The sequence below is a fragment of the Aethalodelphis obliquidens genome, unplaced genomic scaffold (genome assembly GCF_003676395.1).
Source record: "Aethalodelphis obliquidens isolate GAN/ISIS:26980383/991018 unplaced genomic scaffold, ASM367639v1 scaffold50, whole genome shotgun sequence".
NCBI lineage: Eukaryota > Metazoa > Chordata > Mammalia > Artiodactyla > Delphinidae > Aethalodelphis > Aethalodelphis obliquidens.
In genome coordinates, this window is record NW_020837994.1 from 10,125,041 (window position 1) to 10,140,876 (window position 15,836).

Consider the following 15,836-nt stretch of genomic DNA (forward strand, 5'->3'; position numbering starts at 1 on the left):
TTTTTTTTTTTTTTTTTTTGCAGTACGCGGGCCTCTCACTGTTACGGCCTCTCCTGTTGTGGAGCACAGGCTCCGGACGCGCAGGCTCAGCAGCCATGGCTCACAGGCCTAGCCGCTCGGCGGCATGTGGGATCTTCCCGGACCAGGACACGAACCTGCGTCCCCTGCATCGGCAGGCGGACTCTCAACCACTGCGCCACCAGGGAAGTCCTGATTTTTTAAATTCTAATGCTGTTGGTCAGGGAAATCTATAAGTCTTGCAGCCTCTGCATGTAGGAAATCACACATGGAAAGGACACCAACACCCAAAAGGTTCCAGTGATTTCCAAAGTCCTCTGAGGCACTTTTGTTTTTGTTTTTGTTTTTTTGCGGTATGCGGGCCTCTCACTGTTGTGGCCTCTCCCATTGCGGAGCACAGGCTCCGGACGCGAAGGCTCAGCGGCCATGGCTCACAGGCCCAGCCGGTCCGTGGCATGTGGGATCCTCACGGACCGGGGCACAAACCCTTGTCCCCTGCATCGGGAGGCGGACTCTCAACCACTGCACCACCAGGGAAGTTCTGAGGCACTTTTATACATTTTCTTAAGAATTTAGACCTGAGGAGCAAGGAGAAGGAGTAGTAACTTTTGCAGAACAGGAAGACTGTTTTGCAGAACAGTGTACTGCAGGTGCTAACTAAATGTGAAAAAAATGACACCACTTAACTTTTGAAAGATTTCCTACAGTGGAGAGTGATGACTGAAAGCAGGCCGTTGAAAGTTCAGAGCAAGTGGAATTTCAAGGTCCTCAAGCACTAAGAGGGATGAAAGATAGCTTTTCCACAGATCCCAAAAGCAGAGGTATGGATACTTTATACAAAGTATTCTTTTAGGTAAAAGACAAAGCTTGGCTCCTTGAAAATGTTCCCAATGCTGATATCGTGTTTCTTACACTTGCTGCACTATTTACTAAGGGAAACACACATGCCTTCAGCTTTGAGCAAACTGTCCTAAGCCAGGTGTTAGCAGGACTGGCATCATGGGTGTGGGCCTGCGTGGCTGCAGAGTCCCGCACTTAGTATTATGCTCTGCTCTCACTGTCTTTACATTCTAATTTTTGAATGTGGAGCCCCATTTTCACTTTGCACTGGGCCCCACAAATTGTATAGCTGACTGTGGGTCTCAGGCTGCATGTTCCCCCATGTTCGGGGCACAACGTATGACAGGCACTTCAATTGTGTTCTTTGATGTGGGGCTTTACCTGGCTAGGGCTACGCAGGCTGCAGAATCTGCTGGCAGAAAAGGGGCAGAGAATTTGTTCACACTGTTGTCATGGCCACAGCTCAGGGGGTCTCGCTCAATTTAACCACAAATCCGCATGCTCTGGGCATCTTCAAACTAGAGTACAGGATCTAAGGTGACTATGATATTCATTCAGCTGCCCATTCGACATTTAACAATGCGTAAGTAGTTCTATAGAAATCATGCGGTGTGTTACGTGGCAGTAAATGAAACAGGAGGCAAACGTTAGACAAAGATACATGTGAGCTGTGGGTTCACACACCTTTAAAGTGACTGGACTGAGGCAAGGGCTTGGTACTACTCTATGCGTGGAGAAAAGAGTAGATAGTTCAATACTTTGAGCCACAGATTTCTTATCTGAAAACTGTGGGAAAACAATACCTACTTAACAGATATTTTAAATCAAATCAAATCAAATTTATGAAAGCCTTTCAATAAAGCCACATGGCACCATAGGTAGGGGCAGAGGACAGCTGGCTTAGGTTCCATTTTCTCTTCTTTACAGTGGGGCTAAAACTAGCACCTATCTCTTAGGGGGGCAGGGGCTGTGAGAATTATATAAGATAATCCGTATAAGGTGCTTAGCAAACTGCCTGGCATAGAATAGGATGCAATTATAATTAGCTGTTTATTACTAGGAAGTATTTCAGAAGAACTTGTGGATGTTTATTATTGTTTCTGTTCTTATTGATTCCCAATAAAAAGGAAAATGGGTTTGAAGTCTTAACCTATACTAAATATGGCATTTGTCTGGCTAAATGAGTTTTTTAAAAAAACATAGTTTGAGACAATTATCGCTACTGAACAGGACGGTTTATTCATCCGATCAAGAAGAGACAAGGACCTCTGTTAGGCAGGGAACCATTTGCAAGCCATGAGGTAATTAAGTAAAATTTTAATTAAAAGTTAAATGCTCTCCAATCTAGCAACATCCATAATTCATTCACTTGATGGATTCAGCAGTTACCGTAGGCCAGACCGTGCAGATACAGACTGTAACTGGGCAAATCTCCATTTGAGAGGTGCTCACCATCGGTGGAGGGGACAGGTGAGTTAAGAGGCGGGCAGTGGAAAGGGTGTGAAGGTTAGAAGAGAGTTTACATGGGGCAGAGGAACACAGAGGAGAACGTGCTTAACTCAACCAGCATCTATGAGTCACTGGTGATTCTCCCAGTACCATCATGTTTAACCTTCATGTTCAATTGATATCAATTCAAATATCAATTTGAATTGATATTCAAAAAGTTTGTTCAATAAGTACTTAAAGATTTCCTATAATGTGTCTGGCTCTGTTTCAAATGCTGAGATGAAAGGACCAATGTCCTGAGTTTATTCCCTTGTTCCTAACCGAATCACATGATTTAGGGTGGAGATTCCCTCAATTTTTCCATGCCCTCACCTCTCACCTGTTCTCTCCTGTGAACATTCTGTGTTGTGCCTTTTATTGTTCTGCCCTCTTTTGTAGCTAGAGCTGTTCAGATTGTTCTTGGAAGTAGTAATTTTGGGCTAACAGGCTACAGTACCTCCTCTGGAGATGTGAAATGTCTGGAAGTATGATTACCATGGGGCGGGGGTGAGGATCAGAACCCAGGCTGGTAGAGTGATTCTTCAGTGCCTCCAGGGCAGAAAAGACGCCCTATTAATCTTTTTATTCCCCAGTGCATAGTAATAGCATAAGGTAGATGGTTGTGGCTCTGAAACAGTTTTCTGGATGAATGAGTGAGCAAGTGAATGAATGAGGGTCTGCCATTAATAAAAATGATATCTGATTCTAGATCTTGGGATAGAGGGATAGATAAAAAAAATGTGATGGTCAATGGTAGGGTCATCCATGGTACTATTGTCCCTCTTTCTACAGAAATCTAAAAATTAAAAACCTTCTGAAGTCGGGGCCAGCCTATGATTTTAGGTGAAGGAGAAACCTCCTCCAGATCCCCAATGACCCCTCCTCCATTCTATTTCTGGCACAAAATTAGCTGCCTGAAGACAAAGCCTTTTGTTCCACAATTAAGGATGCAATTAAAAATGCAAATGCCTGAAAGAGTGCACATAGTGCTAATGAGTCTCAAAGTATACATGAAGAATCAAAATCTATTCCGCTTTAAAGGAGGCACCAGCTTAGGAGGCAAGCTCTGAATAATGGAAGGGGTAAAGGTCCTCCCCTTTACTTAACAGGCCCATCTGGCAGGCTCTTTCATAGACTTAGTTTAACTTAATCCTAACAACAAGTCTGTGAACCAGGTATTATGTCCATTTTACAAATGAGAAACTCAAATTTCAGCAACTGAGCAACTGTGAAGTCTGGATCAGATGCCAGGTCTACCCTGAGGAAGTCAGTATAAAGCATAAACCAAACAGAAGGTCTATCAATATGAATGTAACCTCTGCCCCTACAGGATTAACTTCCTCCTCACTGTACTGCAGTACAGTGGGCATGGGCTCCAGTGAGAGACACACCCGGGTAGAGAATATGGCTTGGCCACGTAGCACCATGTATAGGTTATTTTTCCTTCTACAAGGTTCCTCCTCTGTAGAATGGGGATAATAATCATAATTATGTCATAGCACTGTTTTAAGGCTTAAACGAAGTCAGGAGTAAAGCACTGGTACACAAGCTCTGGCCTCTCAGTGTGGTACCAGCTGCCTACCCTGACTTTGCAATGCCCTCTCCAGATCTCTCTGGCTTCCCAAGTCTAGACTATCTCCAGACTCTCTGCCTCATTTTGTTAAACTGTTTCAGGTACCTGGTCATGTCTCCTCCAATAAGATTTTAAGAGAGATAAGAAACTCTGAATCCAAGGTGCTATAATACATTGTATTTCTGAAAAAATAAATGATAATTTTGCCAAATAAGAATATATGAGTGACTGAATGAATGACAGGCAGTAAAAATGCCATTGTAGGCCAGCGCTGTGCCAAGCACTGGGCAGGGGATGCACACAGGATTGAGACATGTCCTGTGGGGACGGCTGCTGACAGTATGTTGGTCCAAGGTTGGAAGGGAAGAAGTTCACAGATTTCATGGCTTTGCCTTAAACGACCTGGAGAAATCCACAGCCAGGTGAAGCTGGAAGCAGCTTTGCACTGGAGCCAAGTCCCCTGACTGGCTTCATTCCACATTCTTCCTTTGCATCCCCAGGTTACTGACCAGCAGTACAGTGGGGGAAGGAAGTAGAGTGGAAGGATATGTTATTGTTTAAAGAAGAAGAATAAAAAATACCAGGGTCTCTTACTTATATGATGAGGTTGCTTTCCCCTCCCACCAAAATCAATCAGGTAAGAACATCTTTCCTCTAGAATGAAAACCCATCAGGATAAAGAATCCTGGGTGAGATATGTTTGCTCAAGACTTGCTTCAATGTAACTCCCAGCCCTGTGTCCCTAGAACAGGAAGATTAAGGGTGCCAAGAACGAGAAAATGGATGAAGTTCACCCTGAACCCAGCCCCTACCCCAAGTCCTCTTGCTAAGAGGGTACAGGCTGTGTGTCATGGCCTAAATTGAATTAGGCCTCAGTTGAAAGAGGGTCACAGAGTTCAGCAGGCAAATGAAGCAGCCTGAAAGGCCCTGCAGAGCCCGATGTGTCCTGGAAATCCCAGTACCAGTAGGTAGTTCCTGCGTCCTCAGGACACAGCCAGACTCCACACACTTGGTATTGGGTTTCCGTAGGACTGACTGCTCAAAGGTCCTGGCTTATCTTCTAATTTTTTTCTTTCACATTTGTATAGGAAAGAGAGTCTAGGAATTAATTCATCCAACAAATATTTACTAAGGAGACTTTCTTATGCCAAGCACTGTGGCATAAGGCACTAAGGATATAGTAAAATTAAGACATTAACTGGGATTTGCAGGTCCAGTATTGATGGTATTACCATTTCAAGGAGCTTTCCCATGAAGCTTTAAAAAAGACCAGAGTGATCACTATTTTCATAGCTGAGTTTTAAATACCAGTGGTCTTCTGGGTAGATTTCATTGTAGGAAGCCTTATAGGCATAATGTAAAGACTAAAATAGGTTAATAACTGCAAGGCATATAACACATGAGGTATCATAAAAGGACAGTTACAATAATGATCTACATACTACTTGAATTGCCTGCAGATATGTACAATGAGAATCCTGAGGGAAAGAGGTCTGTGCTCTTACTCATCTCTGTATCCTTAGCATCTACGGCAGACTGGTATATTGTAGGTAAGTACGTGAAACCATGTTTGTTGAATGAAAGAATCGATGCCCTAATGAATCTATGTGTAAAAACATTATGTTAAACAATGGGGCAGGAGGCAGACCTCAGCATTTGTTATATTATATAGCCTTTGAAGCAAAAACTGTCAAGGAAAGTAGAAAGTTTGAGTTACCAGTTTAAAATGTGGACTTCGAACCACTGTAAAAAGAAGAAAATCCTTCAAATTCAGAACAGAAAACCATGAGCAGAGGGCTTAGAGTAGCTGAAGAATGCAGAGGAAAAATGGAAGAAATTGTGAGGATAGGGACGCTGATAACACCCATGAGGAACTGGAAGGGCCAGGTGTAAGCAAAGCAACCCTTTCTTCTTAGCTGTGTCTCCAACTGAATTCTTTTTAGATTCTGTCTCTGGACAGACCCTTGTGGGGGATGAGAAATGCCTGATGAGTTGGCACAGCTGGGCACTCTGGAGCCATAGAATCCTGGCCTTTCCCGTTGGCTTTCATGGGGTCTAGAGGACTGAAAACATAAAAGGTCTCCAGGAAGTCTATCCTCCTTCCCTTGATGAAGGAAAGCCAAGGCACAGGGAGACTCACCGCTGCTGAGAAAAGTGTCTCCGTTCACAAACAATTCTACAGTCTCTCTGTCCTGCAGGGGACAGGCTGCCTTTCTAATAAATGATAAACACCACTGACATTAATCAATTGCTTCGCATGTGCCAGGTATTTAAATTCACCATTTTACTTTATCCTCACAACCACTTTGTGGTATCTTGTTACTAATTTCACGGATAAAGACGCTAAGGACAGAGAGACTGACTTGTCCAAGATCACTGAGCTAGTAAGTGGCAGAACCAAGATTCAAATGTTTGTCTGTCTGGCACAATGCAGCAACCGTGCTCTTAAATAAGCATTGTTCTCTACTGCCTCACACACAGGACCTGAATGTCTGGCTCACATCCAGTCCCATTCTGTGAGCTTGGGGGCAAATATTTACCTTCTCCGAGTCTCACTTTCTTCACCTGTAAAATAGAGGAAATATTCCCTGATTCTTCGAGGTGTTGCGAGAATCATACGGGGAAATATATATGGCAAACACTAACATAATGGGTGACCCACAGAAGATGCCTGACAAACGTTTCCCTCCATTTCTACTTCCTCATCTATGCCAGGGAGAACCGCCTTCCAAGCTGGCTAGGACACCAAGGGTCTGGGGATTCCAGAGATGCTAACTGTAACGTAGTGAAGATGTGTTCTCCTGCCTATGTACTGTGTCATCTGCCTGGAATGCTCCTCCTTGTTTACTCCATCTGCAAGCTGTAGATCACAACCCATTAGTGAGTTATTAAACCAAGTTAATGAGTTGTGACCTTCACTTTTTTTAAAAAAAGAGGAAGACAAATAGAACGGAAAATAGCAAAGTTTACTGTACATTAAAGGTACACTTTGATGAAATTCTTCTTTCAGCTTTATGTGCGTATGTATTTACTGGGCCATGATGAATAATGTATTTCTTACTTTGAGTAAAAAGGTTTGAAGGCCTCTGGATTAACTCATACAAAATCTTCAAGAATCAATTCAGATATCCTTATATAAGGCAGCAGTAAAGATTCTCGGCCTCTCTAGAGGTAACTTTTCACACCACACTGCATTGTGATTGTCTTCCCCTCAGCTGTCCCCCCCACTAGATGTGAGTTCCTTGGGGACAGGAAACATGACTTCTACTGCTGGGTCCTCAATGTCCATTATAGGTCCTGGCACAGAATATACACTCAAAAGATGCTTGATGAATGCATAAATAAATTATAGTAACTGACTAAACATAAATTCACAAAATGCTCCAAATATGAAGCAAACAAACAAACAAACAAAACCTAAATTCACAACAGAAAGCTTATTCACTTGAACTCTCAAAATCGGTACCTTTTATTAACAAACGAACATGGGCCAAGTTTCTCTTTTATGTTCTTTCCTGTGACCTTTCACTCCCCATTGGTGGACTTACCTGCTTTTCTTTCTTCCCCTCTCCATTCTCCCAGTGTCCTGGGTGCTCTTGCTCTCTTTTATCAGAAGAAAGGATCTCTCCTTAGCCATTTGCACTTCTGTGTGAATTTAATCCCCTGTATCTCTGACCTTTCTTCATAGCTTTTAGATATAAAGGTGCATTCCTATTAGTAGCAGGAAAAGCCTTGTTCTGCTATAGGGATGCATTTAACAACTGATAAGAAGACGGGGAGTGCATATTTTAGAGCTAGGGAGACCTCAACCTGCCCATATGGAGAGCCCCAAAGTACATGCAATGAAACCCGAAACCCCGTATTCCAGTGGTTCAGGAGCCCAAGTGAATCTATGGCTGAAGAACTGATAATGTACTTGTGGAGCATTTTGAAAAATACTTTATTCAAATTTTTAATATTTTATTTACTTTTAAGGTTCTACAACTACATGTTTCACAATGCAGGAAATACACAATACGCATAGCCCATTAAATCAAACAGATGCAAATCACTGGCATACAACACGTACAGTATTATCATTAGCGACAATCAACTCCATTTGCATGGCACTACCAAAGCACTTCAAGCACCTTACAAAAAAGATTAAAAGAAGGAAAATGATTACAACTAGATTGGAAAATAGAGAGGGCTGGCTCAAGTTTACAACACCGCCTGGCTCAGATGTGCTAGTTCCCTCCCTCTCTCTTCCACACTGTCGGGCAAATAAATCGCCACCACCAGGGAGGACCATTTCTAGTAGGGGAATGAGGCCAACTTCTGCAATATCCTGAGGAGATGCACTATCTTGGACATGGTCAGCGCAGGGCTAATGCTGGGAGTGTGAGGTGTGAGAGAGTGTGTGCGTGTGTATGTGTTGTGCATATAGGGAAGAGGAGGTGACTCCAAGGGGAAGGGTGGTTTTGTGGTGCAAACAAATGTTCTACTAAGTCAGCTAAATTGTTTATTACAGAACAAGAAGCTGCTTGCTTTCTGGTTTAGGTTTCGGCTTCATGGAAAAATACGAATAGTACTAAAGAAATCCCCTATGAAATCCCTATAGTACAGTTTATCCTGTGTAAAAACCCCAAAGAGGTTTCTGTTTGAATTTTTCCTCTCAGCTAATCTACTCCTTAATCCAAGAGTCGGCCACTGTGCTGATGGAAGCACACTGGGATTCATGGCCAAAGTGCGTTCAACAGCTGAGATGCACAAGCTGTCCCCTGAGCAGGTGGAGTGAGGTGGCACTAGGAGGCAGGACATCTAACTCTGCCACCAAATGGCTGTGGGGTCCCGGGCAAATCCCTTCCCTCCTGGGGCCTCAGTTTCCCCTTGTGCAAATTAAACGGTGGGCCTGGTGATAGCTAAGGTTCCAGCCCTAGAATTACATAAAGCTGAGCAGAATAAAGAGAATAATACTCCAGGGTGTCATTCTCAGATTAAAGAGACATGCTCATCATCTGATGTTTATATAATCAGAGAAATTCTGTTACTGATTTATTCTGAGACAGCAACTAGCTGACTTTCTAAAATAAGCACAATCAACTGGCACTAGTTCTATTCAAGCGATCTGGATGAAACAAGCATATCTATGAAAATCCTATAGCTAAAACTGGTGTAAAACAAACAAACAAACAAACATACTTAATCATTTTTAGTAAGAATCCCCTTTAGGCCTTGCCATTTCATTTCATTTTATTAATTAATGAAATTAATTAATTTAAATTAATTTATCACATTGCATGAGAACAAGGCCAGGGGATCTTGTAAGTTCTTTCCCTCTGATTTTACTCTATTCATGGTTCATATCTTTTTCCAATTCTATGCCTCTAAAAGTCATTTAGATACTGAGGTCAGCCCTCTACAACACACTTTTCGTATCTTGTGAAGAAATAATTTGGGAAATTTCCCATTTAGTGTCAGCTATTTTTGAGCCTCATTTAAAAGTAGTTCCTCCTTTCAATATGACCTCCAACTATTAGAATGTTAACAAGGTAACATTCTTTATTACCTTAAGTCTTCATCTCTTGTATGTTATAGTTTTATTTACCATTTTAGAGAATAAAGGTCTGATTCTGAGTAACACTATTATTTCAAATAAGTCTATTAGTCTTACATAATAGCATCATAGCACTTCATTTAATTTTCCTAATCCTCCACAACTTAATTAACAGGAGTAAGCTATTACCAGTATATTTTTGGCAAACTCCTTCTAGTACATTGACATGTTTATGCATTCTATTTTTTAACAAGACACCAACAATATGGTAATGTTTCCTTCCAGTTTTATTCTATATAACCATTCCATTTTTATTAGCTGATTTATCTCTAACCTACTAACCTAATTGGCTTTTCCTAATTTGCTACCCAAGACTAAAACATTTCAAGATTAGAAAATATTTTATATCACAAAGAATAGCAATACAACACAAGTAAGGAGAACAGAAACAGCTACTTTCCATCATATTTGTGATGTCACTACAAGACATGTTCTAGGGTGGTCCTCAACAGTTCCTTTCACAGATTACACAGAAATGTATCAAAATAATCTTCCAAAACGCAGTTGAACAAATTTGGGACATTGATATTCTGGGTTTTTTTTATTTTAAATCTCAGGACTTCTGAGGTACTGGAACTCCCTGGAATAAGAAGGGGCTCTATGCTTGTCAGAGAGGCCAGCAAATCAAGGCCTTCGAGAACCTGCCGCCTTCTGGAATCCTGCTCCCTTCTTGGCCCTGCTGTGCCTACCTAATACACACAAAAGATAACTTTATAGCCAAAGAGGAACCAACAGGACAAGTCAATCCAAGTACATCAATTAATGTCTATAACATGCACCTCATGTCAAGAAAAGACAGTGAAATTTCAGATCAGGAGGATATGGCCCTAGGTGGGAATCAGACCAGATCCTGAGGGAGAGAGAATACAGTGAGGATGGGCATGGTTCCTCCACTGATACCTGGATTCATCTGCACCATTAACTGGACATCACTCTCCCCCTCTGGCTGTTAATACTTACATTATTATTATTGTAAGTCATCATTCTTTTTAATTGAATGATAGTGGAATGAAGAATAGTTTCCAATTGGAATTAGGAAGATTTTCCTAGATTTTATGAAAAACTAGGAATTAATCCTTTAATATGACATAAAATCCTTAAAGAAATATGATGAATTATTTTTAAGAAACAACTGGATACTTCAAATTCACTGAGTTTTTACAGTTTGCAAGTGTACAGTTTTCTGGTTTTTTTTTCAAGTGGAGTCAGCACTGATGAAGTACATTTTGGGAAGAATATAGAAGGCTTATGCTAAGAGGTGAATGTTATAGTTGAGTGATGATGGATCTTACTCAAGAGTTAACTATGGGGATGAAAGACCACAGGGCATTTCAAGTTCAATCAATCATCTTTTTTTCTGGTAAATTAATGAGTTTCGACAGGCAAGGAACAAGTAACTTTTGTGGTTTGAGAATCAACTGGTAATGAGATGCCACAGAAGAAAGTCATTCTACCAAGACTTTAAGAAAAAAACCACATAGCTCTTTGAGAGAGTACTTCTGATTTCCAATCAATACACCAAAGTTAATGCATAGATGTCAAGCAGGCCAGGAAGCAATATGAGAATATTTTCTTCCCATACTGATGGTAAGCCAATGTCCAGGGCTTTGGCCCACATATTCAATTTAAGATGTATCAGAACTGAAAATATTTCTTATTATTTTTACTACAACCTATGCTAAGAACTTTACCCTGGATCACAACATGGTCAAAGAACTTGTTAAAAGCAGGGGCCTTTAACTAATTTAACATAATTAATAACATTTCAAAAATTTCTTCAAAATGGTTAAACTTAAGGTCTTACAGTGGTGTATTGACAAGTGTAGGTTAGTCAAGAACACGTGTCCCGTTGCTATAAGGCGTCGCCTTTGTCTCCCCAAGCTGATGGCTCACAAGTACAGATCACAGTAAGAAATACACTGTTGCCTACCTGACATAGAGAGAGCGTTTCTGATTGGTTCGCAGGGACCCGGACCCGGAGCTCATGCTGTGGTTCATCATCTGCTCTCGTAGGTCATGGATTTTGGCCTCAAATCGAGCGTAATCTGGGAATGGAAACGGAGGTGGCAAATTTGGTTCTGTGCCTTCAGCAAGTTAGAAATACTGCACACTCAAGGCAACCCTTCGTCCCTGCTGTTGGTCCCTTTGCCAAGCCACGGGGAGATGCACAATGCAAGAATGGAGGAACACAGAAGGTTTACTTTCATATTATTTATTTGAAGACATTCACCAGAGGGAAAGAACAAACCAGTTACTTCCCAAAACGTAACTCAAAAACATACCACCACCAAATCCCCAATATGTGAAAAGTCCATGGGGAGGAGGTGGGTGTTTTTATAAATGGGCTATACAAGGTATCCTTGTTGGTGATGGAAATGTTTCCTGTCTTGACTGTGGTCGTGGATACAGGTACTTGCACATGTGATAAAATGACACAGAACTCACTACACACACACACACACACACACACACACACACATGATTACAAGTAAAGCTGGGAAAACTGGAATAAATTTGATGGATTATGTCTATGTCAACATCCTGCTTGTCATAGCATGCTACAGATTTCTAAAATGTTACCACTGGGAAAAACAGAGTAAAAGTACATAGGATTTCCCTGTATTGCTTCTTACAACTGCATGTGAATCTATAATTATCTCTAAATAATAGGATTAATTTAGAAATGAGAGGGTAAAAAACCCCAAAAGTTCATAGGATTACCAATAGTATAGGGGCTGAGGTGAGTCTCTAGTTACCCCCAGCCAGATAGACCAGAGTATCAAGTGTTTGGTGATGAACTGTGTAAAAAACGCCATTTAGGGCTTCCCTGGTGGCGCAGTGGTTGGGAGCCCGCCTGCCGATGCGAGGGACATGGGTTCGTGCCCCGGTCCGGGGGGATCCCACATGCCACGGAGCGGCTGGGCCCGTGGGCCATGGCCACTGGGCCTGCGCGTCCGGAGCCTGTGCTCTGCGACGGGAGAGGCCGCAGTGGTGAGAGGGCCGCGTACCACAAAAAAAACAAAACAAACAAAAAAACGCCATTTAATTTTGCTAAGTTTTTCCCCCCCTGGGGGGCTCCTAGAAGCTGATTACTTGGGATCATACCTCAACTTTGCCTTATAGCTTTAATATAAAACATCACATGCCAAACTTCATCAATTCTAATACATACAATATATTTAAATCAGCTTCTCAGGAGATCAGGGTTCGAAAATAGTAAATCTATTTTAGAAATATTCAAAGAAAAAACATATGGGTCTAAAAAAAATCAAGGAAATATAATTATTAAAAGATGCTATTTCATCACAGGAAAAATTTTTTCACCATATCAATCCAATAAAAAGAAAGAAAGAAAAATAGGTTTTAAGACACTCCGTAAAACAATGAGCATAGAAAAGGAAATGGCTTTTGAAGTTTCCATGTTCTTGATCCCAACTTGGTCTGTCACCTCCCTGGCACAACTGTGTCTTGCTTTCGGAGAATTTAAAGCATGAAGAATTTTCACAGAGGTCCTCAGTACATTTCAGAAAACAATGTGATTTTCAATTCAATTTATCCGTAACTTTTCACAAAAACAGGAATGACTAAATGAATATAATACAAGATGATCTACTTACAGTGTACTTCAAATTTTTTATAATAAAAAGTTCCATTAAATTTAAATTCAATTTACTGAATATCTGTTGGCTGTTGTGGCATGGAATTTCATAAAGAAAATGATTTGACCTTAGTTTTCAATGACAGACAGCAATGAATTCTGAATGTTAAATATTTTTAAAGTTTAGTGCTCTACAGACAACCCTAACTGACAGGAAATTTCTGGTGTTTAGGCGAAGTCTGATATTACCTAGATTTGGAACACTTCCTGTTCACAACTTCTCTTTGAATGATTAAATCCTAAATGTTTAAATAAGCCGAATACCTATTTAACCTAAAATCTATTAACCATAATTTAAGATATTTATTTCATTTCATTTTAGCAGAGAGAGAAAACACTTATTTACAGCCATAAATATGATGCTATATGCAGATTTAAATCATTCTGAGCAAGTCATATTTTCTTGCCATCCTATTAATATCCAATTAATATTACTGCCAGCCACATGGCAGATGCTGTGCTCAGGGCTTCATAAGCATTATTTCATTTCTTATTTAAATTACAAAACGAAGTCCATGGATGTTGTAAAAATGTGAACCATACAGAAAAACACAGAACAAAAAATGAGAGGTCCCCATCCCCCCTTCTACTCTCTCACTGCTGTCCTTCCCTATAGCGTAGCCTATAGGTACATAGCTGGCGGGTGCTGGACTTCCGCAGACATTTCTCAATTCATTTGAATATATACATACTCCCACACACATATGAGATCTTAATTATATATTATGCTCATGTTTTTTCCTCCCTTTTTAACAGTGTTAACTTGGATCTTTTCCTACCCTCTCTCAAATAATAAGTATCATGTTTCTTAATACCCTTAATTACATTCCACAGTTTAGACTATAATTTATTTAACAATTCCCATATGACAGCCTTTGGTGTCAGACAGGGATCTTGGTGTACGTGAGCACATCCATGGCAGGTCTGTACAGCACCACAGCATGAGTATCAAAGCTTTGCACAGAGTCACACAGCCCCCATCAGCATTTTTTGGAGAAAATAATCTAGCCTGGAACACAGAGCTGGAACTCTCTGTTCCTTCTGAGCCATGCTCCACACTGTCACTAGCTAAACACCATGCATCGCCCCTAAGAATCACTCAATCTGCCATCTGTTCCCAGGACAACCCCTCTACCATTTGATGACTTTATTATCATGACAAAAACCTGAACTCCCACCTCCAACCATCTCCCCCCGCCCACCGAAACACCTAATTCAGTGCCAGTCCTCGACTACATACCGACACTTTGCTACTTTACTGTACTCATCACACCAAACTGCAGTCATTTGCGCCGTTGCTCACCTTCCCCATTAGATTGAGTTCAGCAAGCCTTTCCCTGTTCCTAACCTAGTGTCTGGTATGCAGGAGGCATTTAATAACAGGTGCTCAATAAACATTTTCTGAATGAATGAATGAATGAATAAATAATGAACGAGGAAGTGAGAGGAACTGAAATGAATTCAGTTCTAAAATGCCTGTAGGACTGTAATTGCCTGTTTTCAATATTAAGGCTTTTTTTTAAATGTAGAAAGACAAGATGCTTCTCCTCTAGGACTTTGGTTTCAAGGCTAATTATTCTGCCTAATTTCAAGGCTTTACTCCTGTCTAATTATGGCCACTCCCAAATCCCACTGTTGTTTTTACTATTCTCTTGGCAGTCTCTATGCTCTCCCCATCTCAGCCATGTCATACATTTTGGAAACAGTTCTCTGATACTTAACTTGTATGCCATCAGCACTTTATTAGGCTCTTCCTGTGTTCTCCTTACTGTATGGCTCATTAGATCCCCAAAATGTTTTCTACCATCCTTTTGAAATGTTTATTCTGCATCGTATTCTATGGTGTTTACATTCTCCACTGTGGATGGGGAGGTATTATATTGTGTGTTGTATTGTATTGTATTGTATTTGTCTTAACTGGAATCCATCTTGTTCTCAACTTCTCCACTTTGACAATCATGTTAAACACAAATCCTGTATTCAAAAGTGTTTATCCCTCTTTGCTCCTTTTCGAAAAATAAAGTTTTACAAGTAATTTCATCAAAGCAAAAACAATAAGATCTGAGTTTACAAATATAAATGGTGTGTGTGTATACATGTGTGAGAGAGAGACAGAGACAGAGAGGAGAGGGGCTATGTCTCCAGCCTCTCATAGTTAAACAAGTTTAAAGTTAGAAATGCTCTAGAAATAAACAAGAAAGTAGATACATAAATTGTGAAGTATGTCTTCTTTATGCTTTACAATAGTATTGAAACCTACATTTTCAACAAGTTAAAAATCTAACACTACCACGTCCATTTAATCTTAATTCCCTCTTCTTTCCCCAAATGTTTCATTCACATCCATGCCCTCCCCTTTGGGATATTTTCCAATAAAATCCTAACACTCAGGAGAACATTCTAATGAGATTTTAAAGTGCTCAATCTTTATATATTCTAAAGGAAAATTCATGTTTACTGAACTGTGCACCTGCAATAGACTACTTTCTGTGCTACATACTTAAAAATTATGTTATTTCTCCTAACAAAGCTCTGAGGTAAGCATATTATTTTAGAGATGAGGAAACAGGTTCAGAGAGGTTAACTAACTTCACCAAAGTCACAAAGCTTCTAGGTAACAGAGCTCCTTGGACATGGAGCTAGCATTCAACCCTGGATCTCTG

The 15,836-nt window shown here is 40.6% G+C and overlaps 1 protein-coding gene across 4 annotated transcripts in view; it reads right to left on the bottom strand.

Moving 5' to 3' along the window:
* Positions 1 to 15,836, bottom strand: part of DLG2 (discs large MAGUK scaffold protein 2) — a 534,199-nt gene that overhangs the window by 136,733 nt on the left and 381,630 nt on the right. For all 4 annotated transcript variants that reach the window (XM_027083549.1, XM_027083548.1, XM_027083550.1 and 1 more), the window contains one exon: positions 11,446 to 11,560. In XM_027083549.1, coding sequence (XP_026939350.1) covers positions 11,446 to 11,560 — 115 coding nt within the window. The remainder of the gene's footprint in view (positions 1 to 11,445; positions 11,561 to 15,836) is intronic.